This window comes from Scatophagus argus, chromosome 7 (genome assembly GCF_020382885.2).
Source record: "Scatophagus argus isolate fScaArg1 chromosome 7, fScaArg1.pri, whole genome shotgun sequence".
Taxonomy (NCBI): domain Eukaryota; kingdom Metazoa; phylum Chordata; class Actinopteri; family Scatophagidae; genus Scatophagus; species Scatophagus argus.
This window is the reverse complement of record NC_058499.1, coordinates 9,442,452-9,460,566: the sequence shown is the minus strand read 5'-3', so window position 1 is coordinate 9,460,566 and position 18,115 is coordinate 9,442,452. Positions and strand designations below refer to the sequence as shown.

Here is an 18,115-nt window from a genome sequence, read left to right as displayed (position 1 = left end):
AAATAATGCCAAAGTATTTTAATGTGTCACTATCTGGAAAGTTACATCAATCAGCTTTTATCTAGGAAATAGGCATTTCATACACTTGGATCAACAATGAAAATATTCATTAATTCAGTCTGTTTACTGTATTATTGCTCTCATTTCTTTCTTGTTACTCAACTGCATATTTCTAGGCATTATTATTACAGTAATTACTTGCATAACAAACTCGTAGAGCTGTCATACACTTCACAAGCAGACAACTAGATGTGATTTTTTGTTGCTCGGCAACCCGTGATCCTGAGAATATAGTGTTACCAAAGAAAAGGAAACACCATCAGTTTGGCATGGTTGTTGGATCCTGTCATGCATCAGCTCTGATTATCTGTAAGCAACCTATTTCAGATCCTGCCAGTTCTCAGCGATGATCTAAAAAATGATGATAATGCCATATGTCACAAGGTTTTGCCATGACTTTCCCTTTACTCACATAGGATTAAATTTGTGACATATGGAAGATAAAATGAATTCTGGAGATAAACATCAACATCTGTTATAGGTGACCAGAATCAGAACAAGCATCCAGATCTTTTTCTTTTCGGAGACTCTATTTGCTGATGTTTCTTGTTTGATCATGTTTAGGTTAATTAGCAGCAAAGTCATTTCAGTCAGTTCTTCTGCATCTTTTTATTCCAGACAAGCTCCTCTGGCTCCAGTGGCCACCACATGACACACCTCCACATCAGCCCCCAGTTTCTGAAGCTCATCCAGCCAGATCTGTTGCTTCTGGGACAGCCGGTCATTGGGCCCCTTCACCTCCACCAGCTACAACAAAAAGATACTGCTTGTCAAATTGCACGCTGTAGCATAATCCATGCAACCAAATTTACAATAATCAGACACCCTGGAGAGTTTCAAATCGTACACAAAAAAATTACCATATTCAAATAGCCATAATGTGATGTGATCTCACCTTGTAGCTGTTGTTGGAGGTATTCCACACAACCAGATCAGGCAGACCTGCACGACAGTGTCTGTAGTCTTTTGACATTCGTGTTATTACCCCTCCTAAGAAGGTTCCACCCAGGCATGACACAAGAGACTGCAGAGTGTAAAAGTGGTCATGTTACACATGTACACAAAGACATTTCATCCTAGTCATTTATCATTCTGTATCAAGGCATGCTATGAATTGTCTTTCCCAGTGTAATTCAACCCGATAGTGTGACACACATACATAGAGAACTATTAATTTAACATCATGAGATATATTGTCAGGAAGAGTAGAGATTGCAGGAACTGCCCTCCTCACAGATGAGCCTGCATAAAGTTAACAACTATTAAAATTAAAGGACTGAATGGACACAGAGCCTTATCGGGTGAAGATTTTGATTAATTAATCAAATTAACATATTACATTTTACTTAATCAGTATTACAAATTAAGTAAAATGGACTAACTTGTGAAACACTACATAATAAATAACCAAAGGTAAAGTTAATATGATTTCTAAATGATTCAATGATTGTAACTTATGTGCAACTGTGATGAAGTAATAAGAAAAGAAAAGTTACTGGATAAACAAAAAAACAGCTGGAGATCATCAAATATTGTTTGCCGAAGTAAGATGATGATGGGTTGTTTAATCACATAAATGTTCATGTGCTATGATTTGTATTAATGTGTATTGGACGAACAGTTAAGGTAATCAAATAACAGAGATGTTCACATGTTAAAGCTGTAAGGCTGATTGAAGAACGAAGCTACCAGAAAGCAGAGGCGGGACCAGCCAAATTTAGGCATAAAAAGAGAGGTTTAGAGACTGAGCCTCCGAGATTTTGTGTGCTGCACATCAAGAGTCAACGGGCGAAGGAGATCTTCAGGACTCAAAAGGATACCAAGCACCAGAGGACCTCAGCTGTGCCGCAGCAGCTTCAAATAAGAAAAAGCAAAAGGGAATATGCTGGAAAATTGGATTGTGTATTCTGGACCTGCTGCCGACAGGACTGGATGTTGACACACCTTAGCTCTCCCTGCAAACTGGCTGTGAGGGTCTCAGTCTCTGAACCTCTCTTTTTGTACCCTTTAAACAGAGAGCTGGTCCAGTAGGCTCCATACAGGGCGTAACGGTGCAGTTGTAAATATACATATAATTAAATTAATACCTTGCTGACAGTGTCAAAAGTTGGACATTATTTTCACTGTAAAGCTAGCGTTTAAGGCTGACTTGTTTGCTGAACTGCATTTGATTTCACAGATGCCGCTAACAAAGTGGCGTCTGAGTGTACATTTACAAGAGTGCTATTAAATACCTGTGCCTGCTGAAGGGATGAGAAACGCTCCCAGCTGACCAATGAACACACTTTACCCTCCTCGGAGTTCCAAACAGATTCCAACATGTCATGCAGTGTCTCCACAGATGCCTCTGCAAGTAAGTGCACACGAGAATCGATTGCCTCTTTTCTGTTCTCATAGAAGCAGTCAGTGTAAAGATCCAGTGGACATGTCTGTGAGAAGAAAGAAAGACGACGTTCAGTTGGTTGCACAGATATCCCACAAATATTATGCACGAATAGCTTATTTTACCTGGTACGGATTTCTGAAAACATCTGGAATACCCTCCATGAAAATGATGTCCCACAGGAGAAGAGCAAATAATGTTGAGAATGTTGAGCCCTCTCCATGGATCCCTATGATATTAACAATGACAATACAATGTTAAGGTGATAGCAGGATAGAGAAATATTTTGAACTGGTGAAGCAAAACTACTTACCTTGGTCAAAGCCTTGTTGATGGTAATGTGCTAAAGACAGCTCTTCCACAGAGCCTATTATAGTGGCACTAGCACTCTCGTTCCCCTCTCCATTTGCTGGTATAAGAAACACAGATTTGCCCATACCCCCCTCATGAGGAAAGAGCTGTCCTCGGATGGTCACCTGTCAATAAAAGTACAGGCATATGATTTGTATATCTATTATTTTCACCTACACCCAACAATTAACAGTTTTCCCCACCAGAAACCCAAACACAGAGACAATGTGCTGAACTCACATGTCTGACATCTTGGACTTGAACAGTGGGCAGGTCTTTTAGTTGCAAGCGATACCTCTTGAAGCTGGCAGACTCTTTCATCCGAACAGCTCTCTGATAAAGAGCAAGTTTATGTCCAGTTCGCACCAGAGGGTCTGACAGTCCATTTCTGATAGCACAAATAGCCTAGGAAGAAAGATAAACCTGAGCACACTGGGGACGCAAGACATAAACCATAAAAATGTCCTAAATTGTTGACTGAAACCACAGACACTGGTGCTCACTTGTTCAGGTTTTTTTAGGTGTTGGTGAAGGTTTAGTGCCAGTCGGTCCCACCACCGCCCTCGGCTGTCAGGACAGTAAAGGGATTGCAAAAGTAAGGATTGCAGCTCCTCCGCTGCTTCCTGTATCACAAAAGCAGACGCATTGTATAATTATCTGTGACATGCTTTCCATTTCAATGTTGAAACTTGAATTTGTGTGAGAGTACGAGTGAATGAGGTAAGAAAACCTCATAGCGACGTAGCCTCTGCAAGATCTCCACCCCTCTGGATAAGATACGAGTGTAAGCCCATCCTGCAGTGAAGCTGCGTAAGAAAACAGGCAGCTCCTCCTGGTGACTATCCGAAACAATAATAATATTAATAATGTTAACATTAGTGTAACAAAAGTGTCCATAAATTCTGCATATCTGTTAGAGTAGATTTATGTCACCTGAGGTCTTGGCTTTCCCTCAGCTCCTGCCAGGTACTTTTGGCAGCAGTGTAAAGCTCCATGGCCTCATCCCACTGACCTCCCTGCATAGCTGAGGTTACCTCTTGCAGGGCTCGCATGGATGCCTCGTATCTGATGTGATGGATGGAATCGTGAATATTTATTCGCAGCTTAAATAAAATACAACAGACTTAATTTAATACTTTTACCAAATGCTCACCTGATAAGATCCTCTCTGTCCTGGAACACCTTGGCTTTACGTTGCACTGCATAGACCGGGAAGGCCAGACGTCCTGAGTTGACCAGCAGGATGGTGAAGAGCTGGCTCTGCCCACCAGCAGCCATCTCCTCCTCATCCATGGTGTCCGTCAGAGAGAAGAGTAAAAGGATGCGAGAGAAAACCGCGCGAGGACCTTGGCACAGACGTACACAGGAACCCGCGAGCTGCTTTGCCCTTTAAAGTTAGAGAGAACCAGGGTGAGATCATTACTCCAATACTAGTACTCAAAATGAACACAGTGTTTTTGATCATCTCACCTTTTGAGGATGACAGCCCCAACGTTGTTTTGAGCAGAAGTCATAGAGAAGAGGGACTTTTGCCTGCTGAGACGGAGAAGTCCGTCCACTAGCTGCTGTTTCTGTGTCCCAGAATTGCCCAGATGGAAAGTCTTGGCTAGAGCTTTGAGTTCAGGAGCAGGTAGGAGATCCAGAGCCTCCTCTACATCCTGAAGGTCATTTTCTTTGATATACAAAAACAGCACAGGAGGACATTAAAAGGATAAATAAATAAATAAAATAAATAACAGAAGAAACATGTATACTGTATACAGTGAGCCTTCATCAGCTTCATTTTAAATGTCAGTAACTCAAGAGGCTTTAGATATCTGTGGAGATTCTCAGTCATCCAGGTAATATTCACTCAAAGAGTTAAAGCAAGGCGTCTGGACTTGTGAAGATTTGACTTGAAGATGTTTCACTGCTCATCCAAGCAGCTTCATCAGTTCTGAAAAAAACTGTCTGGTGGGGAACAAGTATATACACCTCAGTGGGTGTGACTAAGTGAAACTAACTAAAACAAAGGATCTGATAATCCTGCAAATTTGTCTATGTAGTTTGACTGCCAGTGATGGCCCTCTGTGTCTAACGATTTGTTTCATTTATTTGTTCCCCACCACACAGTTTTTTCAGAACTGATGAAGCTGCTTGGATGAGCAGTGAAATGTCTTCAAGTCAAATCTTCACAAGTCCAAACGCCTTGCTTTAACTCTTTGAGTCAAGAGGCTTTAGCTAACTTTACTAAAGAAGCTCCAAAATGTCAAAATATATTAGGGATCGTGTACCTGAAAGCAGAAAACCACACTGAACCAGCTCCTGAGCAACAGGTCCCAGATCACTGCAGATCTCTTCATAATCCAGTTTATTTACTTGGAGCCACTTGAGTTTCCTCTGAAAGAGTCTTACGTACAGCTTCTGCCCCATTACTGTGAAAAGTGAAAAATAGGTGAGTGATAAAGATGTCACTTATATATATAGTATACATTTTATATGTATTTTGTGATATTTCAGCATACCTGTGAGCTTCTCGAATGCATGTACAACTGACATATCATGCGTATCGAACAAGGCCCTGTCGTCCTCGTTGTCCAGGACAGCCTGTAGCACGGTCTGGAAGTTACGGAGGTAGTAGGGAAGCCGTGGGGGATGAGAGCCTTCAACAGCCTGGTCACTAATGGCATTTTCAGCACCAGACTGTGACAGTGCAACACTATTGACTGCTGCATCACTTTTCTCACAGGTGTCCTCTGAACTCAGGGGGAGGTCACAGGTAGCAGAAGTCGAAGAAGACGGTACCTCAGTTTTAGGCTTGTCCATATCAGTCGTCTCTGGTACATGTTCTCTTGACAACACCTTTTCTGGCTCTCTGCTGCTCCCTTCATATTTTGCTTTCTTTTTGAAATCCCACACTCTACCAGTGGAAGTTGTTTCTTTTTTTCTTTTTGCTAGTTTGGAGGAAGAAGAGCGCAGCTTTGGAGTAATCAGTTTTTGGACCGTCTCAGATTTAGATGGGTGGTGTCCCAGATTATGTCCTTTATCTGAACATGACAGATCTTCCTTTGCTGTTGGAAGGTCTGCGCTGGCTGTTGTAAGGTCAATGACAACACAATCTTTGTTGTCTTCTAATCTCTGAATCAGAAGATTTTCTTTCTGTGAGCTGCTGAGTGTCTCGGAATAAAGCTCCTTTTCAGGATACGTTGCTGCACGTTTGTCTTTTGTCTCTATCTTCTCAGGCACCTTATGACACTTCCTGGATAACTTGGAAGACAGACTTCCTAGGTCAATAGTCCTGACCACTCTTTCAGTGTTTATTTCCCGAGGTGCCTGCTTAAAGTTATTCTTTTTGAAATAAGGACTAGTCTTGGTCCCTTTGACCTCCTCCTCCTCTGCCTTGTTTGGATCCAGCTCTGGGGACTTTGTGGGATTCCTTCTGGGTGACAGCTGGATGCTTGGAACAACACTATTATTTGCTGAGGCGACAGTGCTGTCTCCTCTCTCAAAGTTCTGACATTGCAAATCAATGTGCTCATTGATCTTGAATCTTGGTACGAACTGGCCACACAGGGGGCAGGCCAGCTTTGGTGGAGGCTGGCTGCTGAAGAACGACGTGATTGGAGTGGTGGTGGCAGCAGCATTGGCATAAATCCCAGCTTTGACATTGCCTTTCTTCTTAGTCTTGGACAACGACAAACTGCGCTTTAGTTTGTCAGCGCTCTCGTTCATGATGCAGGCGGAAGTGGTGTTGCTCGACCAAAACGTCTTTTGGAAGCTTTACTGTACAACGTTACTCTGAGGAGAACTGTAATCACGCTATGGCTCAGTTTAGCTAACACGAATGCTGACTTAGATTAGATAAAATAACTAATTTAAAATTGTAGCACATTTTTGGCTTTTGCTGCGTCACATATGCATTAGAAAAATGCCAAAAAGACTAATATAAAGGCCGACAAAGGGTGAAAACATAAGCTAACATACCGGTGGCGCTGTCATTTGGTGACACAAGGGCAGCTGGAGCTGGATAATAACAATCCCGCTTCTCAGGCTTAACCAGCAGAGCACAGAATGCCTTTAAGGGTGTACTAATTGATCCAAAATACATCGATGTATTCTCTGCTACCTAAACGCTAAAGCCAAGCTAAGATGAAAAAAAAAATCTTCCCCTAAATGAAGAATATTTATTTTATATATGTATTATTAAACTGAGTAAAGTTAACGATAATATAATACAAAACATAACAACCCTTTACAATGGCAACAACGCGGGACAATGTTAAACATGTGAGAAATATATTTTCTTTAAATGCTTTAAACTAAAATTATACGTGTATGACCAGGAGTATGTTTGACCATGTAGTCGTTATGACTCTCACTGTGTTATATTTGCCGGGGAACAGAGCCAGTGATGGGAGTGTATTTTCTACACAGGTTCCTGGGCTGCTGTGCGGCTTTTATTCAAAAATAATCATTCCGGAGAGCAATCTGACCTGATAGCAGCACACGGGCATTTTACAAGGAGGGCCACGGACAGGACCGATGTCGGTAAGTACAACACGTAATTATCTAAGAACAAGTGTAAAAAAATAAATAAAAATATTGTCGAAATGCACAAGGGCCTGTACGGCTTCCGATAAGACTACTGAAGACAATGCTGAATGTGCTCCTCTGGTACAACATCAGCCCATAAGCTGGATGTCAGCATGGTGCAGTCTCGATGCTCCAAATCAAGGTCGATGTGAATCACAGCGGCAGGGTTGTATTGCTTCCAGGTGGTGAAACCATCAGAGAGTGTGTGGAGGGAGTCAGCTCCATCACTGCCGTGGTATATGCGCAGGAAAACCTTTATCGGATTATCTTATGGATATTTCGCCATATGGGAATGCGGCGTCCACTTGTGGGGAATCCGGATCAACCACAACAACCACTCCTGCAGCTCATGCGGCAAAAGTTCGGCGTAGTGGCTTTATAAAGCAGGCCTACCGCCAGAAATACGTTAAGGGCAGGGCAACATGCATGCAAATGTAATACTGGATGCCCATAATGAACCTTATGTTGTCTGATTAGCTCTTCAGCACCACGGAGAGGTCAGGTTTAGCTCCTGTTTTTGTACTGTGGTGGTGATGATGGTGATGGGGTTCACGTTTTTTGTACTCATAATATCAACGTGTCACTTGCACTGTCTGATCAACACTTTGGGCGGCTGGGATTTACTTGTGTCTAGTGTGTTAGACCTAAATCATGAAAGCTTGAGCCCTAACAGCACAAGCGAGCTGTTTCCTTTTTCCATCTCAACCACAAGCTTAGATGGCTCATGTTTAGATGGGGGTGGGCGGTTATCAGACCACTGTGTCCAATGTGAAAGCTGTAATATGTTCAGTATCAACCAGACTTCTGTATTACCACGCTGAGACCACCATTATCATATTTTGGGGTAATAAAGATGAATTTACTCATAAAATAGTCAGTTTAGGTGAGTTTAGGATGTTTATGTTGTTGAACTGATCTTTATAACATTGTTTTGTTGGTTTATGTTTTTGTTGAATACAACATTCAACTATTATTTTAATCATTAATCAATCTGATAGTTATTTTCTTTTTTATTATAGTCATTATTACCTGTTTTCTCATCAGTCTATGGATTGTCAGGGAAAAAAGTACCAATAATAATACCAAAAATAGTACCAAAAATAAAACCAATAATCCAATAATAATACCAATAATCTCATGCTTTCCTGCAGGCCAAAGGGATGACTTTAAAGTGTTTGTTTTTTTTTCTGACCAGAAGTCTAAAATTCAAAGATGTTTGAATGCTTATCACAGAATATTGGAAAATGTTTCTATTTTTTGAAAAATGACATAACTAACGCGTTATCAGAATTGTTGCAGATTGATTTTGTGTCCGTAAACCAATCGATAAAGTGATAAATCATCAATAGTTTAGCTCCTTCATCAGTTCAGCTCTATAGTACTGTATGGCATAGTTTGATATGTTTTCTTTTTTAGTCATTGTTTGGCTCCCCAAACAATTAAAAACGTCACAAAGGAGACAGAGAAGAGCTCAAAAAACAAAACAAAACGCCAGCTGTGTTTGCATTCTTATGTGTTCATTTGTCACTGCACAGGATCTTGTGATGTAGAGATGCTAGTCTATTGCTATTCTACAAACGGTTTCCTCAGAGGACATAAGTCATGGATCATAAATCTGGCACCCACACTAACCACATTATATAAATGTTTCTGGGATGACATTGCAAGTGAGGCCATACTTTAATAGAAAAGCTAACAATGATTCTGCCTAAGAAAAACATCAGATGCGACTGGCCCGAGTCACTTAAAACAGTTTTCCTGTTCAGCAGTACGACAAGGCAAAATTAAAGCAGACACGGGAAAGCAAGATGACAGATGACAAACAGCATCGGCATTCACTGTTCACAAAAGGGACTGCGGTGATGTGTGTGGGGGTTTGATGGTGCTGAAGTTATAGATTAATACGCTGGCTACTGTTTGTCCTTGAAGTAGGGATTGTGATTTCTGTCCTCATTTAAAGCGTGAAACAGAGACATTTTACTCTGATATAATAGGAGTTCTCAGCCCAAACTGTTGTACAAGTGTGGAAAAGGATCCTTGATCATATGTTATTTAAATCTGGTATAGTGTGAAGTGCTTGAGAGATGCTCTGGAAATGTGTTGTATCACGATTGCCTACCAAGTACACAAGGGAAGAGACCGTTTTGTAGCTGCAACTGATTCTTAATGGAAAAATAATTTGTATTTATAGAAAAGATGGATACATCTAACGTGTGACAGACAGCAGGAGATTGTAGAGAATGAAAACGAATGTGCTGTTGAAGATATCAAGTGAAAAATTATGGAAAGAATAATGCAAGCATCACAGAAATGTAATTTTTGGTTATGTGTTAATGTCCACAGGGTTGAGAGCATTGGGCTTACAGGGCCAGTTATGGCTCATGGAAAGAGGCCAGGAACCATTTCCAAAATATTGGCTCCCAGCCCCGGTCCAGGACTCGCTACACAGAGCCGAGAAGAGCAGCGAGGTTTGGTGAGCGAGGCGTCTGAGCAACCACCGCGTATATTCAAAGATGGTGATAATGACCAGCTGACTCCTTCTGTCCCTACAAACAACTATTACATGAGTTGTGACCCTAGTCCTGAGGACATGGAGGACACCTGCTCTGAGTACGACAACGTGGGCTCTGATGTGGAGCAGGACTACGACGAGGTGCTGCATTTAAACAGAGAGGGCGTAGGGGACACGAGGTACTACAGACAGTACTGTCCTGAAGATGGTGGCTACATAAAGTATGCAGTAAGTGATAACATTAATGAGAACAGCAGTGCTGTTGACCAGTACACACCCAGGCCTCATCGCAGCACAGAGATGTGTGAGGGGTCACCATCAGACACTACGCCTCACAAGACAGGTCATGGCTTTCGGTCACATCGTGCACCGGCTGCTGGGGATGAAGCAGAGGGGAAGGTGGGACAGGCTCAGGAGAACCGGTTCTTTTTCAGTGACGAAGATGAGATAGAAGAGGTGCTGGATGGGGCCAAATTTATAGAGGATTTAGACGATACAGACAGCAGCGTTCAAAGGCAGACTAGCCTTTATCAGGACAATGAGAATGAACGAATTAGAAAGGGAGGAGAAGAAAGAGAAAGAGATGATGAGACTCGAGTTGCAAGAAACCATAACATCCCAGGAGGCAGTAAGAAGAGTGAGTCGTCTCACATGGGTTCAAAGGAGAAAGACAGGCAGGGCAAAGGACGAGGGAGGAGGGGAACAGGAGAAGACGTGGAGCGTGTTGCCTCTGGGATCAAAGGATGCGCGACCAACAGCATGGAACAGCGTCCGAAGACGTTGTCAAAGGACTGTAAAAAAGTGGCTGCGCGGACCAAAGCCAGGTCTGGTTCCGGAAAGCAGCATCCTCCCCCACCTCCTCGTCATTCCCACGATCAGCCGTCTGCGGACACCCAGAGGGCCCAGCCTCGCAGAGAGGCTCCTCCTGTTCCCAGACCCAGTCCCTCCCCTGTTACCAACTGGGACAGCGAGCCCAGGGTTATCAAACCATCCCTGGTCCCCCATCACACACCAGAACAACAGAGGGAGCCTCTTGAGGAGAGGCAGAAACGCCCAGAGAAAACCCAGCAGGTAACCAAAACAAATTAGCTAATGTTTCTGCACAATCTACCAGCACTGTGTCCCACAGTGAATTAAGATAAATTTTAATTACATGCTTGGCCACAAATAGTCTTTTCCTCATGGGTTTATCATCTACACAGGACAACAAGAAACATTTAAAACAGGGCTTGCCTCAGTTAAAACAGATGTTTGTATACAACAGGCTGAGAAGCCGAGTACCGCTGTTACATCTGAGGATTTGCCAGAACAGCCAGGGAGGCCTCAGTGTCCTGAGCTCGTCCCTGCAGAGGAGAGCGACACACCTAAGGTGAAGACTTAGTACATTTGTTTGTTTACAGCATCTTTCAGCCAAAAACATTGCCTAAATGTTTGATAAGTACCAAATTTTGGAAAATGCTTTTGCAACCATGTGGGCCACAATAATCACAGACACTTTTTGCCGTGCTGATTGATGTGGCTGATGTCTTTCTCAAGTGTTATTACCATAAGTGATACTGACTTATTAACTTATGTTAAATGAAACACAGGAGGCTGCTGCTTTCCCCAGCTTCGAGGATGGTAATTCTCTCATAATACTCTAATTACATTTCATAGGTTTCATAATTCTGGGCATCACATTACAGTGTTTTACAATGAGAGCATCTCGTTTTGCTGCACAGTCCCTGGTCCCTGTGAGCCAGAAGATCTTATTGATGGAATCATCTTTGCTGCTAACTACCTTGGCTGCACTCAAGTGTTGTCTGATAAAAATCCGTCCAAGTCTGTCCGCATGTCCCAGGCCCATGAAGCCGTCAGTCGTATCAAGGTAATCTGCCTCTTCGCGGAGACGGTGGTTAACGTCCATTGATTTGGGTAAAGTTGATCGCAACAATGTTGGAACAGATTTCAAAGAAATTTGGCAAATTGTTCAGGTGAAATTGATTAGACTGTGATGAGATTTCAACAAATAGACAAGTTGCCTTTTCAGCTTTAGCCATCAAACTAAGAAAGATACAGACTTGATTCACAATCCTTTGGGTGCATTTGCTGGTTTAAGAATCAAAACTGATGTTCCTGCATATCACAACAAGGAACCTCAGCACCAGCAGAGGCTTGTGCTCCCAAAGCTTTTAGTTTGTATCTCAATAAATTAACACTAATGTTAAGACTGTTATGACTTATTTAAGCGTAGGCCATACAGCAATGCCATCTTCTTACCACATAGTGGAGCTGTTGCATGTTTTTTCTTTTTTGTTTTTTGCTCACACGTCCATGTTGAGATAATGAGGTGAAAATTGCATTTGAAATTGAATTACACAGTTATAAAATTATATATATATATATATATATGAATATATATGTTGTTTATTTCAAAGAGCCAAGATGAAGACTCTCAAATGATGACAGAAGTGGACCTGTTTATCTCTACTAAAGCTGTCAAAGTGCTGAATGCTGACACACAGGTCAGTCACTCCTCGTACCATTTTTGTGTAGACTCTGCTTCACTTCTGTACTTTAGTCATTGTCACCTAATCTGTGTTCAGACATAAAAAGATAATGACTGTTGTTGTTTCTGCTAGGAGACAATGATGGACAGTGCCTTGCGTACCATCTCCTATATTGCTGACATTGGCAGTATTGTGGTTCTGATGGCACGGAGACGCATGTCTCAGGCCTCATCAGAAGATTTCACAGAATCTCCCGACTCTGCCAGCGAAGGGAAGAGTCAGTACAGCATGATCTGCTATGTCTTCGAATCAGAGGATGTAAGTGTTTGCTGCTTAACTGCACATACATTTTTTGCTTTTGAGTGTATACTTTTGTTTTGTTTTAGATATTTTTTTTGTGTTCACTGAAACCGCTGTGATCTTTCTCACCTCCTCGCTGTTGTCACCTGGAATTGCCTTTGTGCTGAGTAGAGTTTTCCCCAAACACTCCCCTTTCCTACAGGCACAGCTCATTGCACAGTCCATCGGTCAGGCCTTTAGCGTGGCCTACAGAGAATTCCTGCGAGCCAACGGCATCAACCCGACTGACCTGAGCCAGAAACAATACAGTGACATCATTAACTCCCAGGAAATGTATCACGATGACCTCGTCCATTTCTCAAACTCAGACAACTGTAAAGAGGTGCGGCATTTTTTGTTTAGCTGCAATTATGGCTGATGATTGATGGATTTCCCTCAACACAAATGGCTGTTCAAGGAAATCACAAATCTTGTATACCCCGACATTCAAAATTCAAAATGTGCTGGAAAAGGACAAAGGAGTGCCTTTGTTTCCTCTGTGTTCCAGCTGTATGTGGAGAAGCAGAAAGGGGAGAGCCTCGGTGTAGTGATTGTAGAGTCCGGTTGGGGCTCCATTCTGCCCACCGTCATCTTGGCCAGTATGCTGAACAGCGGCCCTGCGACTCGCTCTGGAAAACTCAGCGTTGGGGACCAGATTATGTCCATCAATGACACCAGCCTGGTGGGACTGCCGCTTGCCACCTGTCAGGGTATCATCAAGGTACGGAGCATATCAGGCACTTTTAAAGTTCACTCAGTTTTCGTCTAGATAATGAGATACGTGGGTCAGGAAATGGCACAGTGCATAGTGGGTGGAACTGACACCTCACAACAAAAATATTTGTTTGGTCACACCAAGTGTTGTCAGCCTGCTTTCTGCTCGTTGCACGATGAGATAAACCACAGCCTCTGGTGACCCTCAGAGGGATTATGTGGATAGACTTAACAGACGACTGAATAAATGTTTGATTTAATCACAAATACCTCCTAAGTGATTTATTCTATTCACAAAAAAGTGCAAAAACACGTAGAATCTTAAAAAAACATCTAAGTACAATGCTGTCAACGTTCTTTAGTCAGTCAGGCGCTCAGCCCTGTTTGGTTTCTAAGTTTGAACAGAAGGAGTAAACAATGCAGGTGTGGCGTACTTTTTTTTAGCTGTGGGTTTGATGCACTAACAGCAGGCCAGTGCATGTAGATCAGATATCACCAGACACCATCATTTGAAATGACTCTCACATTATTTTTGTTTTTGTTTCTGGACATTGTCCAGGGACTGAAGAATCAGGTGAAGGTAAAAATGAGCATCGTGAGCTGCCCTCCTGTCACCACTGTCCTCATCAAGAGACCTGATCTCAAGTTCCAGCTTGGTTTCAGTGTGCAGAATGGCATTGTGAGTAAGCCCTAGTTAGTATGAAGAATTTGGGTTGAGGCTTGAAATGAATGGTTGGCTACTTCTAAAGGGCACAGATGTTTTTTGTTTTATTTTTTTTAGTTTTTTTTAAGTCGGGCTTTTTCTACTATGTTGTGCAGTTACATATAAAGCGTGTTTTTCACATCCTCAGATTTGCAGTCTGATGCGAGGTGGCATTGCAGAGCGAGGTGGTGTACGTGTTGGACACAGAATCATTGAAATAAATGGTCAGAGTGTTGTTGCCATGGCACATGAGAAGATTGTTCAAACCCTGTCTGTCTCAGTGGGTGAGGTAAGAGCTCCTCGTGCCACAAGATGGCAATTTTCACTGACTACTGCACCACAGAAATCACTGCACCATACAGGCCTTTTAAAGATATGTATAAGTACACATTATTGGAGGCATACAGTACAAGGAGCACACTTTTGATAATAAATAACAACATTGAAATCTTTTGGTAAAGAAGACACTGTTAAGTATTTAAACTTGTCAACTTCAGGAAAGTACTTGAGCTCAGTTCTATAAATTAAATGCTTGTTTTTGTCGTTATCTACACAAACACGTCTGTTGTTTTTTAACAGAATAGTTTTATACCTCATAAAAAAGTTTAGATATTTGTTTTGTCCAGAGTCAGACAAGAAGATTGATAGGGCTCATGTATCTGTATGGTACATACAGTGGGGCAAAAAAGTATTTAGTCAGCCACCAATTGTGCAAGTTCTCCCACTTAAAAAGATGAGAGAGGCCTGTAATTTTCATCATATGTACACTTCAAATATGAGAGACAGAATGGGGGGGAAAGAATCCAGGAAATCAAATTGTAGGATTTTTAATGAATTAATTGGTAAATTCCTCAGTAAATAAGTATTTGGTCACCTACAAACAAGCAAGATTTCTGGCTCTCACAGACCTGTAACATCTTCTTTAAGAGGCTCCTCTGTCCTCCACTCGTTACCTGTATTAATGGAACTTGTTTGAACTCGTTATCAGTATAAAAGACACCTGTCCACAACCTCAAACAGTCATACTCCAAACTCCACTATGGCCAAGACCAAAGAGCTGTCAAAGGACACCAGAAACAAAATTGTAGCCCTGCACCAGGCTGGAAAAACTGAATCTGCAATAGGTAAGCAGCTTGGTGTGAAGAAATCCACTGTGGGAGCAATTATTAGAAAATGGAAGACATACAAGACCACTGACAATCTCTCTCGATCCGGGGCTCCATGCAAGATCTCACCCCATGGGGTCAAAATGATCACAAGAACGGTGAGCAAAAATCCCAGAACCACACGGGGGACCTAGTGAATGACCTGCAGAGAGCTGGGACCAAAGTAACAAAGGCTACCATCAGTAACACACTATGCCACCATGGACTCAAATCCTGCAGTGCCAAACGTGTCCCCCTGCTTAAACCAGTACATGTCCAGGCCTGTCTGAATTTTGCTACAGAGCATTTGGCTGATCCAGAAGGGGACTGGGAGAATGTCATATGGTCAGATGAAACCAAAATAGTAAAAACTATGTGATGAGTTGTGATGAGTAAAAACTCAACTTTTGTTTCAAGGAGAAAGAATGCCGATTTGCATCCAAAAAAACACCATACCTGGTGTGAAGCATGGGGGTGGAAACATCATGCTTTGGGGCTGTTTTTCTGCATCCTGGGACCAGGATGACTGATCCGTGTAAAGGAAAGAATGAATGGGGGCATGTATCGTAAGATTTTGAATGAAAACCTCCTTCCATCAGCAAGGGCACTGAAGATGAAATGTGACTGGGTCATTCAGCATGACAATGATTCCAAACACACCGCCCAGGCAACGATGGAGTGGCTTCATAAGAAGCATTTCAAAGTCCTGGAGTGGCCTAGCCAGTATCCAGATCTCCACCCCTTAGAAAATCTTTGGAGGGAGTTGGAAGTCCGTGTTGCCCAGCGACAGCCCCAAAACATCACTGCTCTAGAGGAGATCTTCCTGGAGGAATGGGCCAAAATACCAGCAACAGTGCGTGAAAACCTTGTGAAGACAGAAAACGTTTGACCTCTATCATTGCCAGCAAAGGGTATATAACAAAGTATTGAGATGAACTTTTGTTATTGACCAAATACTTATTTACATAATTTTAATTAAAAATCAGACAATGTGATTTTCTGGATTTTTTTTTTCTCGTTCCATCTCTCATAGTTGAGGTATACCTATGATGAAAATTACAGGCCTCTCTGTCTATCTTTTTAAGTGGGAGAACGTGCACAATTGGTGGCTGACTAAATACTTTTTTGCCCCACTGTATGAAGCTATCGCAAGCAGCTCGTTAGCTTAGCATAAAGACAGGACAGCCTGGCTCCAATAAAGGTGACAAAATATGCCTTCCAGTTCCTCTGAAGCTCACTGATTAATCTGATCAACGCACTGTATGTTGATTGTTCAATCTTCATAAGTGTAAAAATGAAGTTGAGGTTTTACAGGTCTTTATGTACAGGACCTTTTTTTTTTTTTGCCATGACTTCCTGGAGTCTCTGCTGTTTGTCTGGTGATGACAAGACTCCAGGAAGTTGCTGAGATGATCCAGGAAATAGTCTGAGAAGACACGATGTGTTGATTACATAACTTTTGGGGGTGCTGGTGACCTTTGTTCAAAGCCCATCCAGTTGTTTGCTTATGTTTCCAGTATTTATGCTAAGCTAAGTTAGCTTTAGCGTCATATTTATCATACAGACATGAGAGTGATATCTACCTTCTCTTTAACGAACACTGGGCAAGACTGGGATGTGCTATTCCTTTAATTTGTAAATTCAAACCAGAGGAAATAAATCAGTTTTTTATAATCAACAGTTTACTATGAACAGCATTGAAAACTGCTTAATTTATGAGCAGGTAAATTTTCTTCAGCCACCATTCTTGGTCTGCTCCATTACTACACATTTCAGCAGCTTTGAACATCCTGTGATTTTGAATTTGTGTGTTTTGCCAGTTTCTCCAAGTAGCCTATATATTTTCATTAAAGCCATAAAAGTGTATTATTTGTCAGTAATGGATCCAATGTCTCTTCTCTCTCTCTCTCTCTATCCATCTTTGGCGGCACAGAAGGGTGTAAATTAGGCCTGGTTTCAAGTGATGTGATTACGACTGTGCCTTTGTAAGTGTGCTCTTAAGCTGAAAGTGTAATCGTCCCCGTTGCTCACTATTTTCTGCCCCTCTGCCAGATCAACATGAAGACGATGCCCGCTGTGATGTTTAGGCTGCTTACAGGACAGGAGACGCCGATCTACATATAGCAGCCCTGCATGGGTCGGCCCAATGTGGTTCTGCATGTCTGGCTTTGTGGAGGTGATGGACAGACGATGGACCAGTAGCTCAGTGGGACAAGGAGAATTTATTTTTCTATCATTTTATTTTTTCTTTCGGCCCCTTGTTGCAATGCTGTAAAGAACATCCAGTTCTCATTTTCAGGTTTTATCTTGAATTACATTGTCATAATGGCCTTACAATGTGAATACTGTCTGTAGTACTGTACGTGAGTTCATGGTGTCGAAGAGAAGTAGCTTTAAGGTCATGATTATTTTCTTATGAAGAGATAAATTAGTACATTTATTTTTTAATTTAGTCATTTTTATAATGTGTACCAAGTTTCAAAATGTAATTCTACTGTAAATACTTTGGATTACTCAAGGACTCGCTTGGAAAGGCCATATTCCTCCTACAGTATATGCATGTTACTCTGAAAAATCACTGACCAGGGATTAATTCTCAATCTGACGTGATGATCTATGACAGTAAAAGTATTAAAAAGGATATAATAATACGCTGTACAAAGCCACTAAACTACATGTATTATGGTGATGCTGAAGGCCAAAGAAACATCTACTTTTCAAAGACATACAGTATGGGTGATCATTACCTTTGCCAGAGTGTACAGTACCAGAATGTATCAAAATGTACATTACTGAATGAATGTAATGTTACGACACATTAAGAATATAATCTCACGACTGAATGTT

At 41.8% G+C, this 18,115-nt stretch overlaps 2 protein-coding genes across 3 annotated transcripts; one reads left to right on the top strand and one right to left on the bottom strand.

Annotated features, from left to right (window-relative positions):
• Positions 1–3: 3 nt before the first annotated feature.
• Positions 4–6,843, bottom strand: fan1 (FANCD2 and FANCI associated nuclease 1). Its single transcript, XM_046393180.1, has 13 exons — positions 5,299–6,843; positions 5,068–5,208; positions 4,265–4,466; positions 3,948–4,181; positions 3,728–3,859; positions 3,525–3,633; positions 3,298–3,417; positions 3,035–3,199; positions 2,757–2,919; positions 2,569–2,672; positions 2,295–2,489; positions 956–1,084; positions 4–807 (listed from the first exon to the last, which is right to left on the bottom strand). Exons 1-13 carry the CDS (start codon positions 6,503–6,505, stop codon positions 670–672), a joined length of 3,039 nt encoding a protein of 1,012 aa, XP_046249136.1. The 5' UTR covers positions 6,506–6,843; the 3' UTR covers positions 4–669.
• A 313-nt stretch (positions 6,844–7,156) lies between these two features.
• apba2a (amyloid beta (A4) precursor protein-binding, family A, member 2a) lies at positions 7,157–18,110 on the top strand. 2 transcript variants are annotated; one of them, XM_046393182.1, is made up of 13 exons: positions 7,157–7,321; positions 9,710–9,839; positions 9,935–10,949; positions 11,143–11,247; positions 11,468–11,498; positions 11,600–11,745; positions 12,296–12,382; positions 12,500–12,685; positions 12,870–13,049; positions 13,215–13,427; positions 13,980–14,099; positions 14,272–14,412; positions 17,321–18,110. In XM_046393182.1, exons 2-13 carry the CDS (start codon positions 9,748–9,750, stop codon positions 17,390–17,392), a joined length of 2,388 nt encoding a protein of 795 aa, XP_046249138.1. In that variant the 5' UTR covers positions 7,157–7,321; positions 9,710–9,747; the 3' UTR covers positions 17,393–18,110. The 2 variants fall into 2 exon arrangements, with proteins under 2 accessions (XP_046249138.1, XP_046249137.1); XM_046393181.1 differs by having other exon boundaries at positions 7,160–7,321; positions 9,710–10,949; positions 17,321–18,108.
• The last annotated feature ends 5 nt before the right edge of the window (positions 18,111–18,115 follow it).

Excerpts from the sequence above, each read along its gene's own strand:
- fan1 (XM_046393180.1), bottom strand. The coding sequence starts at position 6,505 with ATGAACGAGAGCGCTGACAAACTAAAGCGCAGTTTGTCGTTGTCCAAG. Across the intron at positions 3,634-3,727 it reads AGGGAAAGCCAAGACCTCAG|TCACCAGGAGGAGCTGCCTG; the intron begins GTGACATAAATC and ends TGTTTCGGATAG. Across the intron at positions 2,673-2,756 it reads TCAACAAGGCTTTGACCAAG|GGATCCATGGAGAGGGCTCA; the intron begins GTAAGTAGTTTT and ends TTAATATCATAG.
- apba2a (XM_046393181.1), top strand. The coding sequence starts at position 9,741 with ATGGCTCATGGAAAGAGGCCAGGAACCATTTCCAAAATATTGGCTCCC. Across the intron at positions 12,686-12,869 it reads ATGTCTTCGAATCAGAGGAT|GCACAGCTCATTGCACAGTC; the intron begins GTAAGTGTTTGC and ends CCTTTCCTACAG. Across the intron at positions 14,413-17,320 it reads TGTCTGTCTCAGTGGGTGAG|ATCAACATGAAGACGATGCC; the intron begins GTAAGAGCTCCT and ends CCCCTCTGCCAG.